This window comes from Pezoporus flaviventris, unplaced genomic scaffold, assembly GCF_033815535.1.
Source record: "Pezoporus flaviventris isolate CSIRO_AGI_PZ_B2104156 unplaced genomic scaffold, CSIRO_AGI_Pfla_v1 ptg000015l, whole genome shotgun sequence".
Taxonomy (NCBI): Eukaryota; Metazoa; Chordata; class Aves; order Psittaciformes; family Psittacidae; genus Pezoporus; species Pezoporus flaviventris.
The window spans coordinates 2277724-2297872 of NW_026892563.1; the positions used below are offsets into that span (position 1 = coordinate 2277724).

Sequence of the window (20149 nt, forward strand, 5' to 3'; positions counted from 1 at the left end):
CATAAAAACTACATAAACGTTTATTGGCTATTTAATATTTAACACTTACTGGCTTACCCATTGCTTTTGTACTATTCTCCCCTCAAAAGAGAAAATGATTGCATTGAAGATGTTCCTACACGTCTTTCATTCTCAGCCCTTTTGCAAACTCTTTTTATACAAACATTTATATTTTGTAAATGTTTGTATAACATACAAACATTTATATTTTGTAAAAATAACCATAAAATATAGAAAACTACTCTGCAATAATACTTCTTCAGATTATTAAATTCATATAATGTAATCATACTTTTAGAATCTTGGCTCTTCCATGTATCCACTGGGGCTACTAAATTGGAGAATATGAGTCCAAGTGCAAAAATCTTTCTTAAGATTTTTTTTTTACTTAAATGTTCATTGCCTTGAAATAGTAGATGCAGTCTAATTTATACAGCTAGTGAAACTCTGAAGAGACTTTTTTGCCAATTACCATAAGAAGTGATTTTTCAATATAAAAGTTCCTTGCGGCAAGGATAAATTGCAATCCTGTCCCCTTTAGATCAAGGAGAACTTTTGCTAATGACTCCTCCATGGCCTAGACTTTATTCTTTGCTTGCTATAGGAGCTGCTACATGTTCTAACAAAAAAGCCCCAAACCATTTAAATCTCTGAAAATACTTTATCAGGCCCAGTGGCCTAAGTATTTTATAATAAACCTTTTGCTTTCATAGCCAGTTTACTTTCCTTTAAATAACTTCCCTGAAAGCAATTAACAGGGTTATTCAAATTTCTTCAGGCATACCATCAACTAAAGAAAAATTAACTATTAAGTCTTTTTCCTTATATCCTGTACTTGCCATAATAATTTTCCTAGAGTGTGAAATTCTAGCTTGTCTTTTCAATGCCACATTTAAACAACTGAATGTATCAAAGTATGTACCTCAAACTATGTGCAACCAATGCTAGAACTATTCCCAGAAAGACTGTGTATTTTGCTTCCTGACTCCAGCAGCTTTAAAAAAGTCCCCTGTGCACTCTTGGACTTTCTGTATACAACATTTCTTAAAATACTGTAGAGGGAGAGGAAATTTCCCTATTGAAACAAAATTAAAAAATCGATAGCAACAAAACTTTGCATCATAATGGAACAACTTTCCCATGTGTTTTGTCTATTACATTGGTTTGGGGAAAAAGAATTTTTTAAGCATTTTTTGCTTTCAAAAATCCTTAAAATTTCATTTTGTCAGTAAACCAAAGTTTATCCGACATCTACAGAAACTCCAAAGCACAAGCCAGTTTTTCCTTAGGTGAATTTATTTTCCTTTACTCTACAGTCCAGTAGCATCCACGGTGCTCTCAAACCTTGACTTTTCCATAATGACACAGGAAACAAACTGTTCTGCAAGACTGCATATTTGCAATTTATTTTATCAGTTCTTATTTTGACAGAAACTAGGAAGCTGTGCATACACCCTCAACACAATTAGCAGAAAACAGCCCTCAAAGCTCAGAGGAGCTCTGCAGAAGGAAACCTAACTGATGGGACATAGAATCTTGACCTTGAATTTCATGCCAGGGCAATTCATTCTTGGGAACTGAATTCCCAAGCCAATAATTCTTTCCTTTTGTATCCAAGTATGCAATAAATTATCAATGCAGAATTTTAGTTGTTTGTTTGAGGAAGTCAAGTAGAACTGAATCAAATTCCCCATCTTATCTCACCTCTGAAAACTTTCCTGTATGGTGGAGGGAAGGAAGGAAGTTCTCCTACTCTTAAGCTCTTTTTTTCTGACAGTAAGCTATAAAATATCTCGAACTCTCACCACTGCAGTATGCTGCTGTATAATTTTCACTGTTAGACCAGTTGTACTTAGGCTAAATCTCAAATTAATTGCTGACCTTTCTTCTGGGCACTGTTTTCAGCTTTATGTCCAGGTTCTTCACTCTTGCTTCCTCCTTGATGCTGAATTAGAATATGTTTTCTTTACAAGGAAAGCGTCCATTTTATTCAAGGCTTACTGGTTATATACAAAAGAAAATCACCCCAGATGACACACAAGACATTCATCTGCATCTTTAACACAGCTTCACATCTGCTCCATGCTATGATTTTGTTTGCACCTTTTGTACATGACTTCAGATTTTCAGGACAAATAGTAAGGGTGAGGGCAAACAAACCTCAGAGAAAGCTCCAAGCTCCAGCAGCCAGCACAGAAAGTTTCATTTGTGCTGCTGGAAAAACAGTTTGCTGTGCCTGGTAGAATCTCGGTTGTTCCCCTTTCCATTATACACAGTGCAAATGTGTGGACACAGAGGTTGTAAGATGTGGAGAGGACTTCCCTTCGTAAAACCAGCAATGGTATTCCTGTGGCTAACTCTGGGTTGGAGGAAGGCTTAGCAGGTCAGGTATCTATCCTCTTTCCAACATGTCTTCAGACCCTAATGAAGAGTGCACTTAAACTCTTTCTGCTATTGCATTGCTATGGAATACCCACACTTTCTAATCAAGAGAAGTGAAAGGAAAACACAAACCCCTAATACAGAGATATTAACTCTTGTATCTAATATTCAGCATTTAAACTGAAGTGCCAATGTAAATACATACCTCATTGGACACAGTAAATTCACACCAGTTCTGGACCTACTTAACAACGGCAGCAATCCTCCTTAGCAATTTACTTCAAACAAGATATTGCCCATATGGTTGTAAAATATTTAACCAAGCAATGAAGCAATAGCACCATATTGGGGCAGCAGCAAACTGCAAGCCTCTCATGGCAACTTATTGGATCTGAAAGGAGTAGAAAGCAATTGTCTATTTGAAGTCAACTCTACCTGAGAAAAACATGAAGTTTTAACCTACTAACTATTTGGCTTCCTAATTAGTTTGATGTAATTTCTGATCAAAAAAGGGATGAAACAATGCAATATAGGAGCACATTTAACTAATAAAAGAGAACAACCTCATATAACAAAAAAGGGTCAAGAATCCATAGTTGGTATTTATAATCTTTTTTTCTCACTGTATTTTACTCAAAATTGTTTTCTTAATTTAAACACTTGAAGAAAGTAGGTTAGGCAATCCCTCGTTTTTAAAGGAGGGATCAGCATCCTAGTTTCAAAGTACTTCCCTGACCCATCTGCTAGCCACATGGTGTTTACAGGTCTGATACCAGGCCCTGCTCCAGAAACCATGTTACCACATCCATCTTTTCTTCTCTTCATGTGAAGGTAAATACCTCCCTCTGTGGGAGGAATCTGCCAAAAGAAAAGATTGCAGGTTGCTAATCTGGGCTCACTAGGCTGAATTTGCCTCCACTAATCTGTCCACTAGGATGAAGTTGCCATCACCTTCTACCTTTTTACTCCATTTCTGGAAATACCACTAAATGGCTCAGTCAGAATTCTCTCTCTTGCTCAGGAGGGGAAAGTACATGCTTGTTACGTTTTGGTTGTTCACCAGTTGATGGACAGAAGTATTCACAAGCAAATCTGCTTTATTCCTAGGACTCCCTTAAAAAGCTATAAACCGGTAAATGCAATTTACACCCCACAGGTGAAACTAGTTCAAAGATCACTAAGACAGACAGGGAAATTACCTGGACTTACTCAGGATCTCAACCTGATCTATCTTTAGCCTACATGCCATGCAGTGCTGTAGCCAATTATAAACAGCAGCTCAAAATAAACTGCTGTGAGTAATGAATTATTTCTTCTAGTTCTCTTTTAAATTATTAGCAAGCTCTAAGAACATTTAATTATTTTAGTCCTGCATAATATTGCTCAGAAAAAAATTAAAGGATATGATGAATGGGGGGAGACAGAAAGGAATAAATGGAAGCTTAAGATTTTTGCAGATTCAGTAGTCCTAAAAATAACAGTGTAGAGTGTTTAATGAAAATAACTACTAACATGATGTCAAGTGAGACAAAATGTATAACTGTCTAAGATATCCTGGCATATTGCATTAAGCCTAAAATAACCACTAGATTTTGTCTTGGTTCAGGCTTACTTGTTTAATTTTCTTGCTTTAAGGATAAGAATATTTTTACTTTGGGAGAAAATCTTTTGCATTCCTAAGTAAAATCTGTGAATTTATGAAGAAAAGGATGGGTATGCAGTAGCCAAAGCTGCTTCGAGATATATATACACACACCATATATATATACACACATATACATGTATGTGTATCTTGGAGATATTAAGGCATCACACACACATATACATTTGCACAGGTGGGTGAAAGTGGTGGAGGGAGAAAGAGACTTAGAATTTCTGAGTTTACATTTTGACCTATCAACCTACAGACATATATATTGCCACTTTTCTAGAATTTTCAAAGGAATTTCCAAAGAGAAGTAACTTTTTAATTTAACTTTACTTCAGAAAGGAATTCAACAAGATTTCCACTAGTTTGAATTGTACATAAGTGAAACAGATTTCCTTCAATCGTATAGAGCATAAACATGCCTAGCAGCTTTGTTATTAGAGTTGCTTCAAACTTAGTATCCCTATTTTGTGTTTTGAAATGAATGTGGATTTAATACTTACTGTGTTTTTCTGAGATACCATATCCTGGGAAAAAAAAAAAAAAAAAGAAAAGAAACATAGGAGAGAGACAATAAAAATGTTTATTATTTTTTACTGGGAATTATTCTTTCCAATAAAAACAACTGGTATACATATATATATACACACACAGTCATGTTTTTCACACCATAATCCAGATTTCCTGCCACAGCAAATTACAGGTAAAGGGACAGAATTACATAGAATCATAGAATAGTTAGGGTTGGATCAAGAAAAGTACTTAATTGTTTGTGCTTTGACAACCTAAGATTATTCTGCTTGAGCAACTTCATGTGTGACAGCCTGAAATCTATTGCACAGAAAATGGTCATGCCCATAGACCCTTTTCCACAACAACAGGCAATGTATCAGGAGCCATCTAAGAAGTTCAGTTTTGCAAATATGATCCTCTTGAAATCCAGATTACATATTCTTTCATATGCTAAGAACTAGGTTGTTTTGTAAAGAACATTGGTGAAACTGAAAATACAACTCTCAGGATAATTTCTGCATGGGTCCTAAGAGGTAAGTGATATAAAATCAGGCTGTCCAAACTTCCCAGATCTTCCCAATAGAAGTAATAACAGTCTTCAGTACTGCCTTTACAGCACTTAGGGTAGCCACTCTTAAGAGGCATGCAGACCAACCTAGACTGAAGTAAAGTAATAGATTTTGAAAGAAAGGAAAAAAACCTGACCAAATTAGTCATAAACTTGAGAATAAAGAAAACACCATCAGATTGTCAAAAATACATATTAAGGTACCAAAACCTAATAAGAATTACTGACTAACTTAAACTCCTTAAGCCAAATGAAATACTTCAGAGCAAAATTGATGGAAGGCTTAGAAATATGAAATAGCACATATCTGAAAATTAAAATATCTTCCTAACTATGCAAGTACCTCCAGTAGATGTTTACCTACAGCAATTAAAAATCTTTCTTAGCAGGGAGAAATCAACTCTTCTGAGAGCTATCCATCAGCTACACCATGAGATGTCTCATGAACTGAAAGGGTCCAAGAACAGCCCTTGTCTACCTTTTGAAGTATTCCTAAGAAAGAGGAATTAGCATATGAGTGATATCCAGCACTGAACCGGGGATCGGTTGCAGAAGAGGTATCAACGACATCAGGGTAGGACTGAATCATGTTATGCTGCCCTGCTTAAACTACTCTAGCACTTGATCTAGAGAATCTCTTCTACTTGATTTCAGCAACTTAAATCAAACCTTCTATTCCCATAGTAAGATAAGCTAGAGCCCCATGCAGGCCAAGGAGGTTATGCAAACAACTGGTAGATGAGGAAGAGGCACTGACAGAGTTTCTAGCAGACGAGGGATGAAGGCAGATGGTAATTTTTCTAATCTTAAGTGATCCAGTCACACTCCGGTGTTCCCAAATCCCCAGATTTGTCATTGACTTTATGTCCTCAGACAAAAAAAACCAGAACTGACAGTGCAAAGAATTGCAGGTTCTGGCAACAACCAATGTGAAGGCCTAACCCATGGATGGATGTAATCCTGGAGGTCATTCAGCACTTCAGTTATGGAGCAGGTCCTTGCACGTGTGCTTGGCACAAAGCACAGAAATCAAAGCCATCCACAGAAGTCCTTATTGGGCAGAGACTAATAGATGACTAGCCTGTACTTCCCAAACTTTGGTACATCCTTAGGAGAACCAAGCTGGTTGGAACATCTGAGTGACAGCGTGGAAGAAAGGTAAAAATGTGCTAATGAAAAATAAAAATGAAAGATCTCTTTGCAGTCAGGTGTATTACCAATGCAGGATGAAAAGTTGCATGCCTGCCTAAACAGATTAGCTAGAAGAATAGAGAGCATGCAAGTATGCCTTAGCACAAGTCTGTGTGGATAACCTCTGAGCAAAGTGTGAGAGGCTCCAACTCTGAGTTCTTGTGACTCCAGGTCACGCGACTGCTCTCAGTGATGGTAGCAAGAAAATGGATGATATTAAAAGCAGCAGTATGTGATGATACGGAGGATTAAAGTCTAAATGTGATCTAAAGCAAAGACAACCTGCACTGAGAAAGACAGAAACATCCACAATATATGACTTGCATCCACAACAGCAATTTTAGGACTTAAGTGTATAGCATGTATTATCCTACTATAAAAATGAGCAGCAAGCCTATGAAAAGATTTGTTGAGGATCTCCTGTTTTATCTTCAAACAGCATGAAAAAGGAGATCCCTGTAGTCTTAGCTACTCAGTACCTAGCAGATGCAAACTTCATCTGACAGAAGTGCTTCAATAGTAGGAGTATCTTGCAATACAGCCCATGTTCAAGCATTGTTATTATACATGTCATAACATTTATTTTTTTTTTACATTTCCTCTAATTATAAGAGGGAAAGGAAGGAAAAAAACTCCCTGGCTGCATTCTCACTTCCATGTCTAACCATCCAGAGCAAAATCAGTTCCATATTACAGATCTTTTCTTATAAACAAGCTTTTATACAATTCTAATCATTACTATTTTTGCTAGCAGCTGTTTTTCTTAGCAGGATTTTGTTATCATGCTATCAAGAAATCACATTCAATGGATGTTTCAGAAAAAAACATACATTTGCATGATTAGTTATTTAAAAATATTTCTGAAATAAAGCAGATTTTGAAGCAAGAACCTTACTTTGAGAGACTGAGCAGTGTCAGCATCAGTGTCATGGTAGAGTATAACATTATTAGCCATGTCAAAGCTTTCACGCACACCAAGGTGGTAGAACAGTGATGGTTGCTTGGAAATATCACTCATGTCCACAACTGCAACATCTGAAAAGAGAGAGGGAGGGAGAAAAGAGGGCAACAAAAATAATAATCTTACACACAGGTTTGTTCCTACACATAATTTAAAATAAATCCTGAAATAAGTACATTTGGACAGACAAAACCAATACATTCAAATAAGAATCATTTTCTCATGGTACAAGTAAATTTTACCATTCATATAACAGATAAGAACCTACTCAGGAAATTATCACAGTATTAGAATAATTATGAGGCAGAGTTTATTAATTCTGCTTGAGGGTTTGAAATCATTGCATCAGGAATACCTCACATGAAGAAGCAGTTCTGTGTTTGCTCTGTGAACCATGCCTGACAGCCTGAATGCCTAATAGGATATAAGGCTCCAAACCTTCAGGTGGAACCTCTAAGAACAATAATGTATCAGAAAATTAGGGGAAAATGCAAGACCGAGTTTATCTTAGGAGGCTGAGGTTTGAAGAACAGGAAATTCCTGAACAGTAGAAAAAGAAATTACTGTGAAGGTTGACCCCTAAAAGCTAGAGGCAAGATGTTCAAGATGAAGGGTGCAGGAATAAGGGGATTCAGCCATGAGTAGCAAGAACAAGACTTCCACTGCTCTTGGGTAGTATTCCAGTCAAAAATGGAAGTAAAAAAAAAATAAATAAATTATGTCAGCAGAAGATTATTTATACAGAGAGTTAAATACCCCTTATTATGCAGAACAGCTAAGATACAGGCAAAAGAGTCCGAGTTCACCATTTGGTTCTCATATACAAGCCTAAAGGCCAGTACAGAGAGAAGAGGTAACTAGAAAAAAGGACACTTAACACCTATTTTTTTCCTTGATCCTTGTAACCTCTGCACTAGCTAAGAGAATTTTGCTTTAAAGCTTTTTAAAGGTCTGTGTCATAAAATCACAGAATTGTTTGAGTTGCAAGGGAACTTAAAGATCCAGTTCCAACCCTCCTGCCATGGGCAAGGACACCTTCCTCTAGACCAGGTTGCACAAAGCCCCATCCAACCTGGCCTTGAATGTTGCCAGGGATAAGGCATCCACACCTTCCGGGGCAACCTGTTCCAGTGCCTCACAACCCTCACAGTGAAGAATTTCTTCCTATTCGTATGTATCTGTATGTCTGTCTGCTTTCACTGCTATGGGATAGATGAATCAGCTTAAATCCAAAGTATTCATAAGACTAGAGCCTTGGCATTGAAACCACAGGATAGTCTAAGGTTCAAAACAAACTCCAGAGAGACAGTGCAGCTGGGCAGTAAATGTTTTATCTCTGAAGGAGTAACAGACAGTGGCTCTACCTACAAGGAAAGACAGAGAAAGGTGAGCAAAAAACTAGTAAACAAGAAATCTAAAAGCAGGTCTGATATATAAGATCCAAACACAGTAGCCAGTTTACCTGGGCTTCACCAAGGTTACACATCACAAGAATAAATATCCCATACTTAGTATGCAAGTTCTTGGAAAAGCCTGCAATGAATATACACTTCTATACAATTCCATCAGGCTATGCAAACACACAACACTGTGGTCAGCCAGTCCCTCTGGTTACTAACAGACTCCCTGTTAAAGCACAATGAACATTTTGAGACCAAAGACAACTATCTGCCTCAAGACCAAAACATCACCATTTAAGAGAAAGAAAAAAAAACCAACCACCCCAAAACCCAACAAAACAAGCAAGCAACACAAAAATCCAAGCACCTCCCCTTTCCCCACAAATACACAAAACCTCCACACAAAATCATGGTAACATGAGAAAACCCCTTAGTCCTGTGGAACCTCAAATCCTGCACCATCTACAGCTGATCTTTCCAGTTTCTGTTTAGCCAGCTATCTACAGCATGGACAAAATTCTTAGTATACTGCGCAATGTAGGTAGGGTTCACACAAACTGAGCAGGCTTGAAGCAGTAAACCCCAATTCCATAAAGACATCCAAATCTGGATTAGCTGAATATTTTTGGAAAACATCATAAATTATCTATACAACAAAAGTTAAGAGAAAATAACAAGAAGACCTATAATCAAATACTGTCTAGGGAAAAAAAAAAATGGAGTCTAAGAGCTTGGACAGTTTTCAGCAGTTCTTATTGAACCAGAGTGCTGTGAAATCAAAATCACCATCTTGGTATGAGAATTTGGACAACGCGTTCATGTAGCACACAGATACTGCATTTTACAATACAGTGTGAGCAATGATCCGTAAGAGAGTTCATTGAAACACAATTATGCAAGTTCATTGCCACATGTAGTAGTCTACAACTGAAATTTGTCTTTTATTGTCAGCTGCTAGGTAACAGTAGTAGTATCAGAAACACATTAAATGGATATAAGAACAGAAGTAAGCATCTGCATTAAAAAGGGTAATTATTCATCGCTTAGATATTAATTCACACTGATAAAAGATTGCTGAGAATGAGCTTTTCTTGTTTATTCACACCTCATGAACACAGGTATGAATAAGGTGAAATCAAATAAAACAAATTGTAAACTAGCAGAAATGAAGATTGCATCACAAAAATATGCATGCAAGCGAAAACAAGCCCCAGGAAGATAATTGGCAGAGTCAGTCTGATCATGGGAATCAAGGGATGACACAAAGCAAATGACAGTGGACAGAAACAGAGCATCAGAAGTGCTACTGGCTGTGGACTAGAGCAATGACGAGAAGCTGCTTTCCCAGGAAGCTCTCTAAGCTCCTCTCCAGCAGCAGCAGCAAGCTTGGAGCAGGGGGGAAAGAGATCTACTTGCAAACCAGCTTTGCTAACGTGCTAATGAAATGTAGCTTGGGTCCGGTGAGCTCAGAAAATGAATGCAGATGTGGTTGAAGAAAAGATAACCGATAATAAATGTTTATTAATGAAGCAAATGTCTAAGACGTATCCAGTGCATAAGAGTCACTGATCATTGGGTCTAAGCACAGTCCCCAGTGCTACTGTTTTCAGAATTACATCTTTCTTCTTGGTGAAGGCATTTTGTGAATCACTTAACAATGCTATTACGTGACCCCACAAATACCTGTTTCAGTTGTCTTATATCTTTCTTATGATTTATGCTAAAATCTTTCATCTACCATTCCTTAAACACAGACATGGGGCTCTGTACTTCAACCACATATTTAGTACAGCTGATAAGAGAGAGATAAAAACTCCTGAGATACATGAAAAGAAATACTACAACACTAGTGTCTGTTTCACAAAGATTGATTTATTAATAGAAACATAAATCAATCACACTTCATCCCATCGCACTTCAATTCCCATCCTCCATACCAGGAAAGCCTGTTCAGCCAAACATACTTTTGGACTTTACCTTCCCAATGTAAGTTCAATCTCCTTCATTACAGACAAGTGTGAAGCAAGAGCCAACTCTGACCAAATCTTTTAATGAATGAGGAATTTATGCAATAATGAAGCATTTCACACAGTTCTAAAAGACCAATGGATATGGTTACCTGTGTTAAGAGGGAAAGAGAGCAAGGGAAGGTACAGCACCTCGGTAGAGACAGAAGGCTTCTAAGTGAAGTACAGAGATCTTTAACTGTGCATCCACAGGAGGGTGCAGAGGGGTGGGGATATGCTTAATGTTGTACATGAGCAATTTTGGATGATTCTGGAACAGAACATTTGAACTCACTGCTTTGTTTCTGCAGCAGCAACTCACATTCAGATGAACGTACCCATAAAAACTTGATCTTCCTCATTTCTTTTTAAGCATATAGTTGCATGAAACTATTTTCATTCTGAAAATAGTTGTCTTTTGCCCTGAATCCCCAAACTGAACTTACTTTAGTAAGTATCTGTTTGCAATTTCCTTGTCTAAGCTTTTGTTTCCATTGTAAAACAATATTCTATGTGTATTTTTTTTCATGCATTCAGGTAATTCATCAGTACTATTAGTACAATCTTGATTAGGTCTCTGCATTGTTTCAGCAGATGACACATAAATAATTTCTTATACTACTGTTTACATATTTGAACACTAGCTTGTCCTGAAAGACCAGGCAGGGGAAGAGACAAATAATCATGACAACTGAAATGAATATTAGAGATCATCAGAGTTATGGTAAAACAGGAGACAATCAAACTAATAAACAATTCAACAGGAAAAACATCATTACACAGGTTAAAAACAGAGGATTTATTTGGAATGCACATGAAGGCATCATATAATTCAATCATCTAAGCAATTTACAAGTCTTCATGCAATTGTTGTATGATTTATGGTTCTGCTAGTGACAAGAAAAGGAAAATTTTGGCACCAGGTTTTGGGATTAGTGAGTTAAAAGTAGTAAACAAGAGAAAATAAAGACATAGCCTCATATAAGCTGAAAGTCAAATGGAATCTAGGAGGCCTAATGGGGAAAAAAAAAGTCTATAACTGCTTTCAGCTTCTAATCTAAGACTTGCCTCCATCCAGCCTGATCTGTGTAGAGATCAAGAATCTTAGTCCATTATTATGGATTAATTACTTTTCAGTATTTAGAACGTATCTATACATAATACATTAAAATCAACCAACCAAACCTGCGAAACACCTTAACATGATAATAGAAACCTTATTGGAGAAAAATGCAGAACTCTATTCCTTGTTACTCACTAGCATCTTCATAAGTTATGAACCTTTAGATTGCTATTGTTTCAGATTATTGGCTAATTGCATCAGTGTCTTTCATAGTTAGTAAATAAACAAATGTGTTATCCTTGAAATCCACTGGAGAAAACTGTCAAAGTTATTCTTCAGAAGAACAACAATGCTCCTTAAATAAAAAAAAAAAATCATCATAACTATCTTCAAGAATCTGTAACTTCAGAATGCATATTCTGGTGTTTGTTTTTTTTCTGCATGACTGCATGGTCCCTTATAGGAAAGAATACCAAAGATTTTAGAGGGAAACAGTTATGGTAAAATTTTAAGTGTATCTGAAAACTAGAAACCCCTTGCAGCTTTCACTTCAGCTAAAATTAAAGGCACAACACCCTCAACTTCAGTATATCTTGTACTCCCAGAAACTGGGCAAGGGACTAGCTCAAAGCAATAAAGCATAACAGTAACTACCCACAGAACTGGTAACACAGCTTTTCAGCACAGGTTGTTATACCACCAAACTCTCAGTGCCTTCTATTAAATGTTAAACACAAGACAAATTTAATGTAAAGCCACTGCCAACATTTGTGATGCTATTATGGGCTCCCACAATACGTCAAGTTTTATTAAAATCTCTCTGCTCTAAAATCATGCTATTCTGTGAGAATTTGCTTGCTGGGAAAAAAAAAAAAAGAATTATAAGTGTCTCATGACACATAAACATGCAACTCTTTCTAAATTTAGGAATTTCTGGTTGCAGCCAAGAAGATTTCAATTCAACCTCTTCGGGCTTGCATTACTATAGCCTGAACTTTACTAACTCCACTGGTTTGTTATAGAGCCAGAATTGCTCACAAAAATAACACCCAACTAGGCAGTAATGATTTATCTTGCACTATAGAATTGCATACCTTATAACAACACTAAATAGCATTTTGAAAAACATTTCATATATTTCAGACTAAGCCTGATTTCTTGCAGATTAAAATCAAGTGCTGCACTTCTGTATAGATACTAAAAATTAACTGTAATAGTTTAGAAACTGTTGCAAAGCACCTTTAAGAGGAAGGTTCTTATAAATTGCGACCAACTTTTTTGCAAAGGAATTCAGTTGTGGTTGGAAGCTGAATAGAAGTTTCAGCCTACTTGGTACTTCACAAAATGAAACACAAGTACCACACTGGAGGTCTGAAACTATTTGATACAGTGAGGGCACTTCCTTTGGAAAGAGCCTTTAGTTCACAGGCAGGCTAAAGGAACCGAGAACTCAAATGACAGGAAATCTAAGAATTAAATTAGGAGTAAACACTCATTAATTTGGGAAAAAAGGTTTCTTTCTGTTCACATACAGTAAGAGCTGAAGAAAAATCAGTGAGATCTCACAGTTTTATTAATGACACTAATCACGAACTGGAAAAAGAAGACAACTTTAATATTGGCCAAATAATTTTTAATTCACTACTTTAATTTATTTTTTTTTTTTTTATTTTGGGAAGGCAACAGACAAAATTAGACTCTGGTGTGCTCCATCCACACCCACTCTGATTATAAAATGAAGCAAAATCTAAACTTAGATGTATCTCACTCTTGACAGCTCTAATGGATTTGTTAAGTGCTTTAGAAATTCAGAAAATCTGGGCATCAAATGGCAAAAAATCTGAAACGTGCTTGTCTATCATTTGTTTGCTCCAGAAAACAAAAGGACAGTTGTAAAGTGGCAATTTCAGGCACATATTGTTTTATCAAGAACAGGGCAGCACCTCTAACTAGTGTTGTCAGACTGAGATTGTCATTTACCTTTCACTCAGCTATGGCTTTAATCATACCTTCATCTGCCACAGGTTCTATGTTACAAAATAATCTACCGGTGAGAAAGGTGCACCCCACATCAAAATGTATTAGTTCTGCTCCCCTCACCTAGCAAAATGGAAGGCAAGGAAAAAAAGGCTAACAATTGGGGCCCTTATAAAAGCCAATATTAGCAGAACAAACCAAAGCGGGGGGAAGTCAGACCTTTCTTTTACATTTCTTCCTTCCTGTGTGTCAGATCTTGCTCTGGAAAGCAGTTTCACATCCTTCCACATGAAGGCATTCTGCTCTGTGAATATGAATATTGTTGACTGCTGAAGAAGTAATTTTAACTATGTATTAGCTGAGAATTCTCAGCTAAGGAAAGTAGGCTGTTGAATAACTTTTCTGAAATTACCAGGCAAATCCAGATCCCCTCTGTTCCTAGGAAACTGAAAAAACTGTAATTTTCAGATGAGCCTTTCCATTATATGGCAGCATTACTAACTGCAACAATTAGGACGATTGCTTTGCTTCACTTAACACACAAACACATTAAAACTGGCAGCGTCCCACCTCCAAACACAGATTTGAGAACAGCTGCGTTAAGCAAAGTTGTCCAACTGGCACTGCTCAGGCCAGTTCAGCTGACCCACTGCCTTCATTTGGAAAGCAGGCACATTCATATAGAGGAAGAAGGGTTGATATCCGAGCCTGTTTCTAACCACAGCATTTTGGTGCATGCTAGGGAGTCTTTTCACATGGCCCTGAAAGGCATCTTGCCACTTCCTACACACCTAAAAAATTTGGAGCACTCAAACTCATGCCTCCCAGCTCCCAAGGAAAAAGCTGAAAATACAGCAGTTTTTAAACTACCAGAATGGTTAGAATTTACCAAGCAAAGCCATAGCCTGGATTATGCTCTAAAAGTACATAAGATAAGAAAGCTGGTACACTTGTTTTCGTGTATAGATCACAAAAGTGCCTCATACATTTTCTATTTAAACCACTTGGGAGAATCTCCAGCCCCCTCAAATAGCACAGGAATGAGCACATTTTGGATAGCCATCTCACTGGTGGCAAAATGTGAAGTCCAAAGAAACAGCCAGCAGAATAATCCAGCATGGAAGAAAGAGGCACAGGTAGCTGTAGTGAAACCAGTAATAAATGCAAGCAGCACGTACACAGAGCCTGAAAGCATTTTAATGTAGGTAAGGAATGCAAAATCCATATTTATTTTAAATATTTGCTTTAGTCATAACCAGAAAGAAGCTTATTGTTCATGAGAACAGTTCCCACCTGTAACCTTTTGTCCTTTTCAATTTCAAATACCAGCCTTTGTCAACAACATCTGAAAATCTTAATCTTAGGCTATTTTAGTAACATAAGACATTATAACATTTACTGGCAATTCCTATCCAGTAAAATTAGCCCTCAGGATACAGTGAAAATAGGTCAACCATCTAAAACAACAGAATGGACAAGACTGAGGGGCCACTGCCCATCTCTGGCTTTCATATTTCTGTATGAGTACCTATTTCATACAAACTCCACAACAGGGTTACATTCAGACCCAAACATTACAGCCACTAATCATGTTAGCACTGTGGTGTTACTTTACAGTTGTACTCAGATATGGCATCTTTCATCTGTCCTCTGGTACATGGATCACACATTAAAAATAGAACTAGAACATATTTTTCACGCTCCAGTGGCATTTATTGAGACTCAGGAGAAACTAGTGTTTAAAGCTATTCGTTTTTCTAAACTATGACCAAGTATTCGTGCCATATTTATAATTGATATATATTCCTTAATATCAAAATAACCATCTGTTCAAAAAATGAAATCTTCCAGGAAACTGCACGTTAGTTAAAAGGAACAGAATGACAGCCAGTGAGCAGCACTGCGAGTTTGAGGAGTTGCTCTATAATCTGAGTTCTCATTTATTTTTATGTTTTGGGGTTTCCTTATTCATTAGATACACCACCTGAAACTTTTAAGTCTTTAAGCTGCAATTGCAGATTAAGAATTTTTTTGTTAAATGGAAGGAAGGATTCTCCCAAAAACTTTGGATACCAAAAGCAAATGCTTCAGGAAACATTTCAGATGTTTCTTAAATATAATTAAATACACAGTAAAACTGAATTCTAAACAAGGCAAAGCATTACGTTAAAAAAGAATAAAGCCCTACTGATACTGAAAAGCAAAAACTGTGTCAAAAGCATGCCTGTACTTCTTATTTCCTTAACTGAGCTTTAAAGAGAGTCTCTCAACTCTGCCAAAACAAAATACACCCAGCACTCATAAGACCTGGTGTGGGAAGAAAAGTAATGCAGTTAATGTAATACATAAGGCATCCAAACTTAGAATGCATTTCAATGGTTTTGCACAAGTATGAAGGAGAAAAATACTGTATGACTGGAATAGTGAAACACCTGACAATAACCTGTCATTCAGAAACCAGCAGGAAACTTTTATTTTTTTTTTTTTTTTGATAGAATTGGCAGTTTAGGGAAAGAAGGAAGCAAAGAAATAATCCTCAAAGAACTTTTCTTGCAACACTGAATTGCAGAAGTTAAGAAATAAATAATTCACTGTAAAGGGTGTATGCCTAAGCTTAGAAGTTGCTTAATGTTTTCCATGACAAACCTTTGTTTTCAGTCCTTTTTAACTTTGCCAGTCTGCTTCAGGTTGTTGTTTATTTCTTTATAAAAGATTTAATTAAAAACAACCCAGTCATTTCTGGGACTCTGCTGGAGAACTTATTTTTCTGGCCAATGTTAAAAATCCTCTCGTGCCAAATTAAGAAGCCTTAGTACTTCCAAGCACCAAAACAGGAATTTATCAGCTGGGTTGGGCTGTCTGGAAATACTCCTGTTAGCCTCATGAAACGCTGCTCACTCCAAAGCTGAGTTCGGCAGTGAGTTGGGCAGAGTCACAAGGGAGATATTTGGTCTCAGATGAGCTAGTCCCCACTCCATTTTTAACATAGAAAGAGGAAAATCACTTTTAGAGCACCATTCATCTGATCTGTCAGAAGTCTACTTTAGATTGAGATGAATTGCAGCCCAGAAGTGCCCATTTCTCTCCAATAAGTATGAAGGGAGCCAAAGCCAACTACAGATACTCACACTGAAGGTGTTCAGTGCTATGAACCCCTTCCATGGAGCCTTGAAAAAAAAATCATTAACCATTAAGGAATTTCAGTCAAGAATATCGTCATGGCAGCAGATCTTCTCCTGCAGATGTTCCCACCAGCTGACCAATGAATTAGTGGCTAACAAAGGACTACCACTCTTTCTCATCAGTACTATCACAGTCTGCCTGTGAGAAAGAAAAGGTAGAACTGTCACAATTCAAACCCTTAGCTAAGATTTCCAAAGGAGTCTCTGAAACACCAAAGTCTTGCTGGAGCTCTCTGTAAGGTGAGAACACAATTCTGAACCCCAGCTTACAACATTTGTTTTGGCTATCAATAAATGATTATACAACTGTGCAAATGACTGTTCTTTAAGAGGCTTTATGCAAGTATAATCTCAACCTGAAATCTTTCCTGGTTCTCTCATAATCTGATTGCTTAGTTACATTGAAGCACTGACTGTAGCCTCCTGGCCTATGGATGAAGTTTATAAACAAGTTAAATTCTCAATAAAATTACCTTCAAGCCAAATCTAAGCATTACATTTTCCTGTAAGGCAATGACATTCGTACTAAAGCTAGTAACAGACTTTACCTTTCATACCATAGATTACGAGGTCCTGGGAACAACATATCCTCAAGTCTGAGGGAGCTAATTCACAGTGGTGTGAGAGATCACACAATCAAAGTCACAGATCTGTAGTTACCAACCACAATTATATCAGATGTGTCCTGTCAAAGTCTGCACACTGCCAATAAATGAAAAAGAGATCAATGTTTATAACATTTCTTTGTAAAATTACAGCCTTCAAGCTCCCAGGTAAGAAGTCAAGAGAGATCTCATCACTTAGCCGTTTGAGCTAAGGTTTCATGGCTCAGGCAGATGAATGCTTATGCCTGCCTGCAACTCCTACCTCTTTCCCATGACCCAGGGTCTCTGGTTCTCTCTCCTCCCATTCTAACCTCCCCTTATCCCTCAGCCTATATTTAGCTTGATAATTAGCCTAACTTTGTGCTAGCACATCAGTAGACAGAAGCTCTGTAACTACAGCTTATCAGTCCTATGACTGGTACCAGCTACCAGGCTCATGCTAGCCCCCTGGAAAAAAAAAATTTAAGAAACTGTTAGACTTATAAAAATTGAAAGAAATAAAGGTTAAAAACTAAATTTCATGAAAACTCCATTTTTACATATCATATAATAGAACATGCTTGCATCTGTAACTAAAATACTCAAAGGTGTAAGTAGTAGAAAAGACTCTGGTCTGAGATAGTACACAAACAAACACCTGAGATATGGTCACCCATACTGCTTTATGATATTATTTCTTGAGTGCCCAAACAAGTAGTTTAATTTATAGTGACTGTTATTTAAACCTTGTAAGCATGCACCCAATGGAAGGAAAAAAAAAAGAAATTAAGGCAATTCGCTATTACAGGTTGACATTCATCATTTGACCATGTCATGTAAAAAATAACAACTATTAATCACCATAAATTTCAGGAAAAACAATTCTTCCTTTAAAAAGCCAATATATAGTGCGAAATACTCTATACTCACTACCTAATTATTATTAAAATATGCTGAAGAACCTTAACATTCTACGAAACTTGCTTTAAAAACCACAGCTCCTAGCAGACATTCGACTGTGGGGTATGTGGTGAACAAAGCAGTTCCAACCTCCCTCAGTGGCTACACAGGATAAGCAATGACACCATGACAGAGGCTGACAAGACTGCAGGAACAGCATTATCATGGCTTAAGCAGCTGAATGCTTGCCTGTGAAAGTGGGTTCTATCCATGCTTCTTTCTACCCTGCAGCTGCTGTGTGATGCTAGCCTAGTTACATAAAGTGATATTAGAGGCGGACTTGGTGACTATACAGTTAATACGATTCTGATTTTCAAGGGGGAAAAAATAAAAAACAAAAGTACCTTACTAGAATGCAAAAAGTGTCTTTGCAAAACAGGGTCCTCGTTTTAAAGACAGTTTGTAATAAACCAAATGCCCTTAGAGAAAAAAGAAATCCTGATATTTTACTTAGGCTATTTCCTTCTATCATTCAATTGTCCTTCAGCATGAGTTACAATGAAAATAGTCTTTGATTTAGCATCTGTAGTCTTCCCTCTGCAAAACAATCAATATCTCTGAATACTATCTCAAGAAAGACAGATATTTGCATTCCTGTGTGCTCATTCAATCTTTATACCCAAATGAATACTAAAGCAGCAGAATTCAAAACTTCTCAAAGAGTATTTAAATAATTAGCAGTTGTTTCTCTTTTTGTTATTCACAGACATTAGGCAAATGAAGAAGCCAGAAGCCACTCCTCACTTTTTCATAGAATCATAGAATAGTTAGGATTGGAAAGAACCTTAAGATCATCAACAAGACCGGTCCCAACACCAATCCCTGAGGGACACCACTCATTACTGGTCTCCAGCCAGACATTGAGCCATTGACCACAACCCTTTCCGTGCGGCCATCCAGCCAGTTCTTTATCCACCGAGTGGTCCATCCATCAAATTGATGTCTCTCCAATTTAGAGACAAGGATGTCGTGTGGGACAGTGTCGAACGCTTTACACAAGTCCAGGGAGATGACATCAACTGCTCTACCCCTGTCCATCAGTTCCATAGCCCCATCATAAAAGGCCACCAAATTGGTCAGGCAGGATTTCCCCTTAGTGAAGCCATGCTGGCTGTCACCAAGTACCTTGTTGTTTTTCATTTGCCTTAGCATGCCTTCCAGGAGAATCTGCTCCAAGATTTTGCCAGGCACAGAGGTGAGACTGACTGGTCTGTAATTCCCTGGGTCATCCATTTTCCCCTTCTCGAAAATGGGGGTTATATTTCCCTTTTTCCAGTCATCGGGAACTTCACCTGACTGCCATGATTTTTCAAATATGATGGCCAGTGGCTTAGCAGCTTCATTCACCAGCTCCTTCAGGACCTGTGCATGGATTTCATCAGGTCCCATGGACTTGTGCACGTTCAGGTTTTTAAGATGGTCTCAAACCAGTACCTCTCCTACAGTGGGCCCAAGGTCTTCATTCTCACAGTCCCGGTGTCTGCCTTCCAAGACTTGGGTAGTGCGGTCAGAGCCTTTGCCAGTGAAGACCGAGGCAAAGAAGTCATTCAGAACCTCAGCCTTCTCCAAATCCTGTGTAGCCAGTTCTCCTGAGAGCTTCCTGAGGGGGCCTACGTTGTCCCTAATCTGTTTTTTATTTCTATGTACCTGTAGAATCCCTTCCTGTTATCTTTAATATCCCTAGCCATGTTTAATCCTAACTGGGCCTTAGCTT

The 20149-nt window shown here is 37.6% G+C and overlaps 1 protein-coding gene across 11 annotated transcripts in view; it reads right to left on the reverse strand.

The window, feature by feature from the left end:
• The window catches only part of MAP3K15 (mitogen-activated protein kinase kinase kinase 15), a 91331-nt gene that overhangs the window by 52997 nt on the left and 18185 nt on the right, over positions 1-20149 (reverse strand). For 10 of the 11 annotated variants that reach the window (XR_009743375.1, XR_009743377.1, XM_061453218.1 and 7 more), the window contains exons 2-3: positions 7198-7337; positions 4534-4557 (exon numbers count right to left, since the gene is read on the reverse strand). Coding sequence is in view for 9 of the 11 variants with exons in the window: in XM_061453218.1 (XP_061309202.1) it covers positions 4534-4557; positions 7198-7337 (164 nt within the window). In the remaining 2 variants the exon portion in view is untranslated. The remainder of the gene's footprint in view (positions 1-4533; positions 4558-7197; positions 7338-20149) is intronic. The other variant, XM_061453216.1, reaches the window with a different exon arrangement.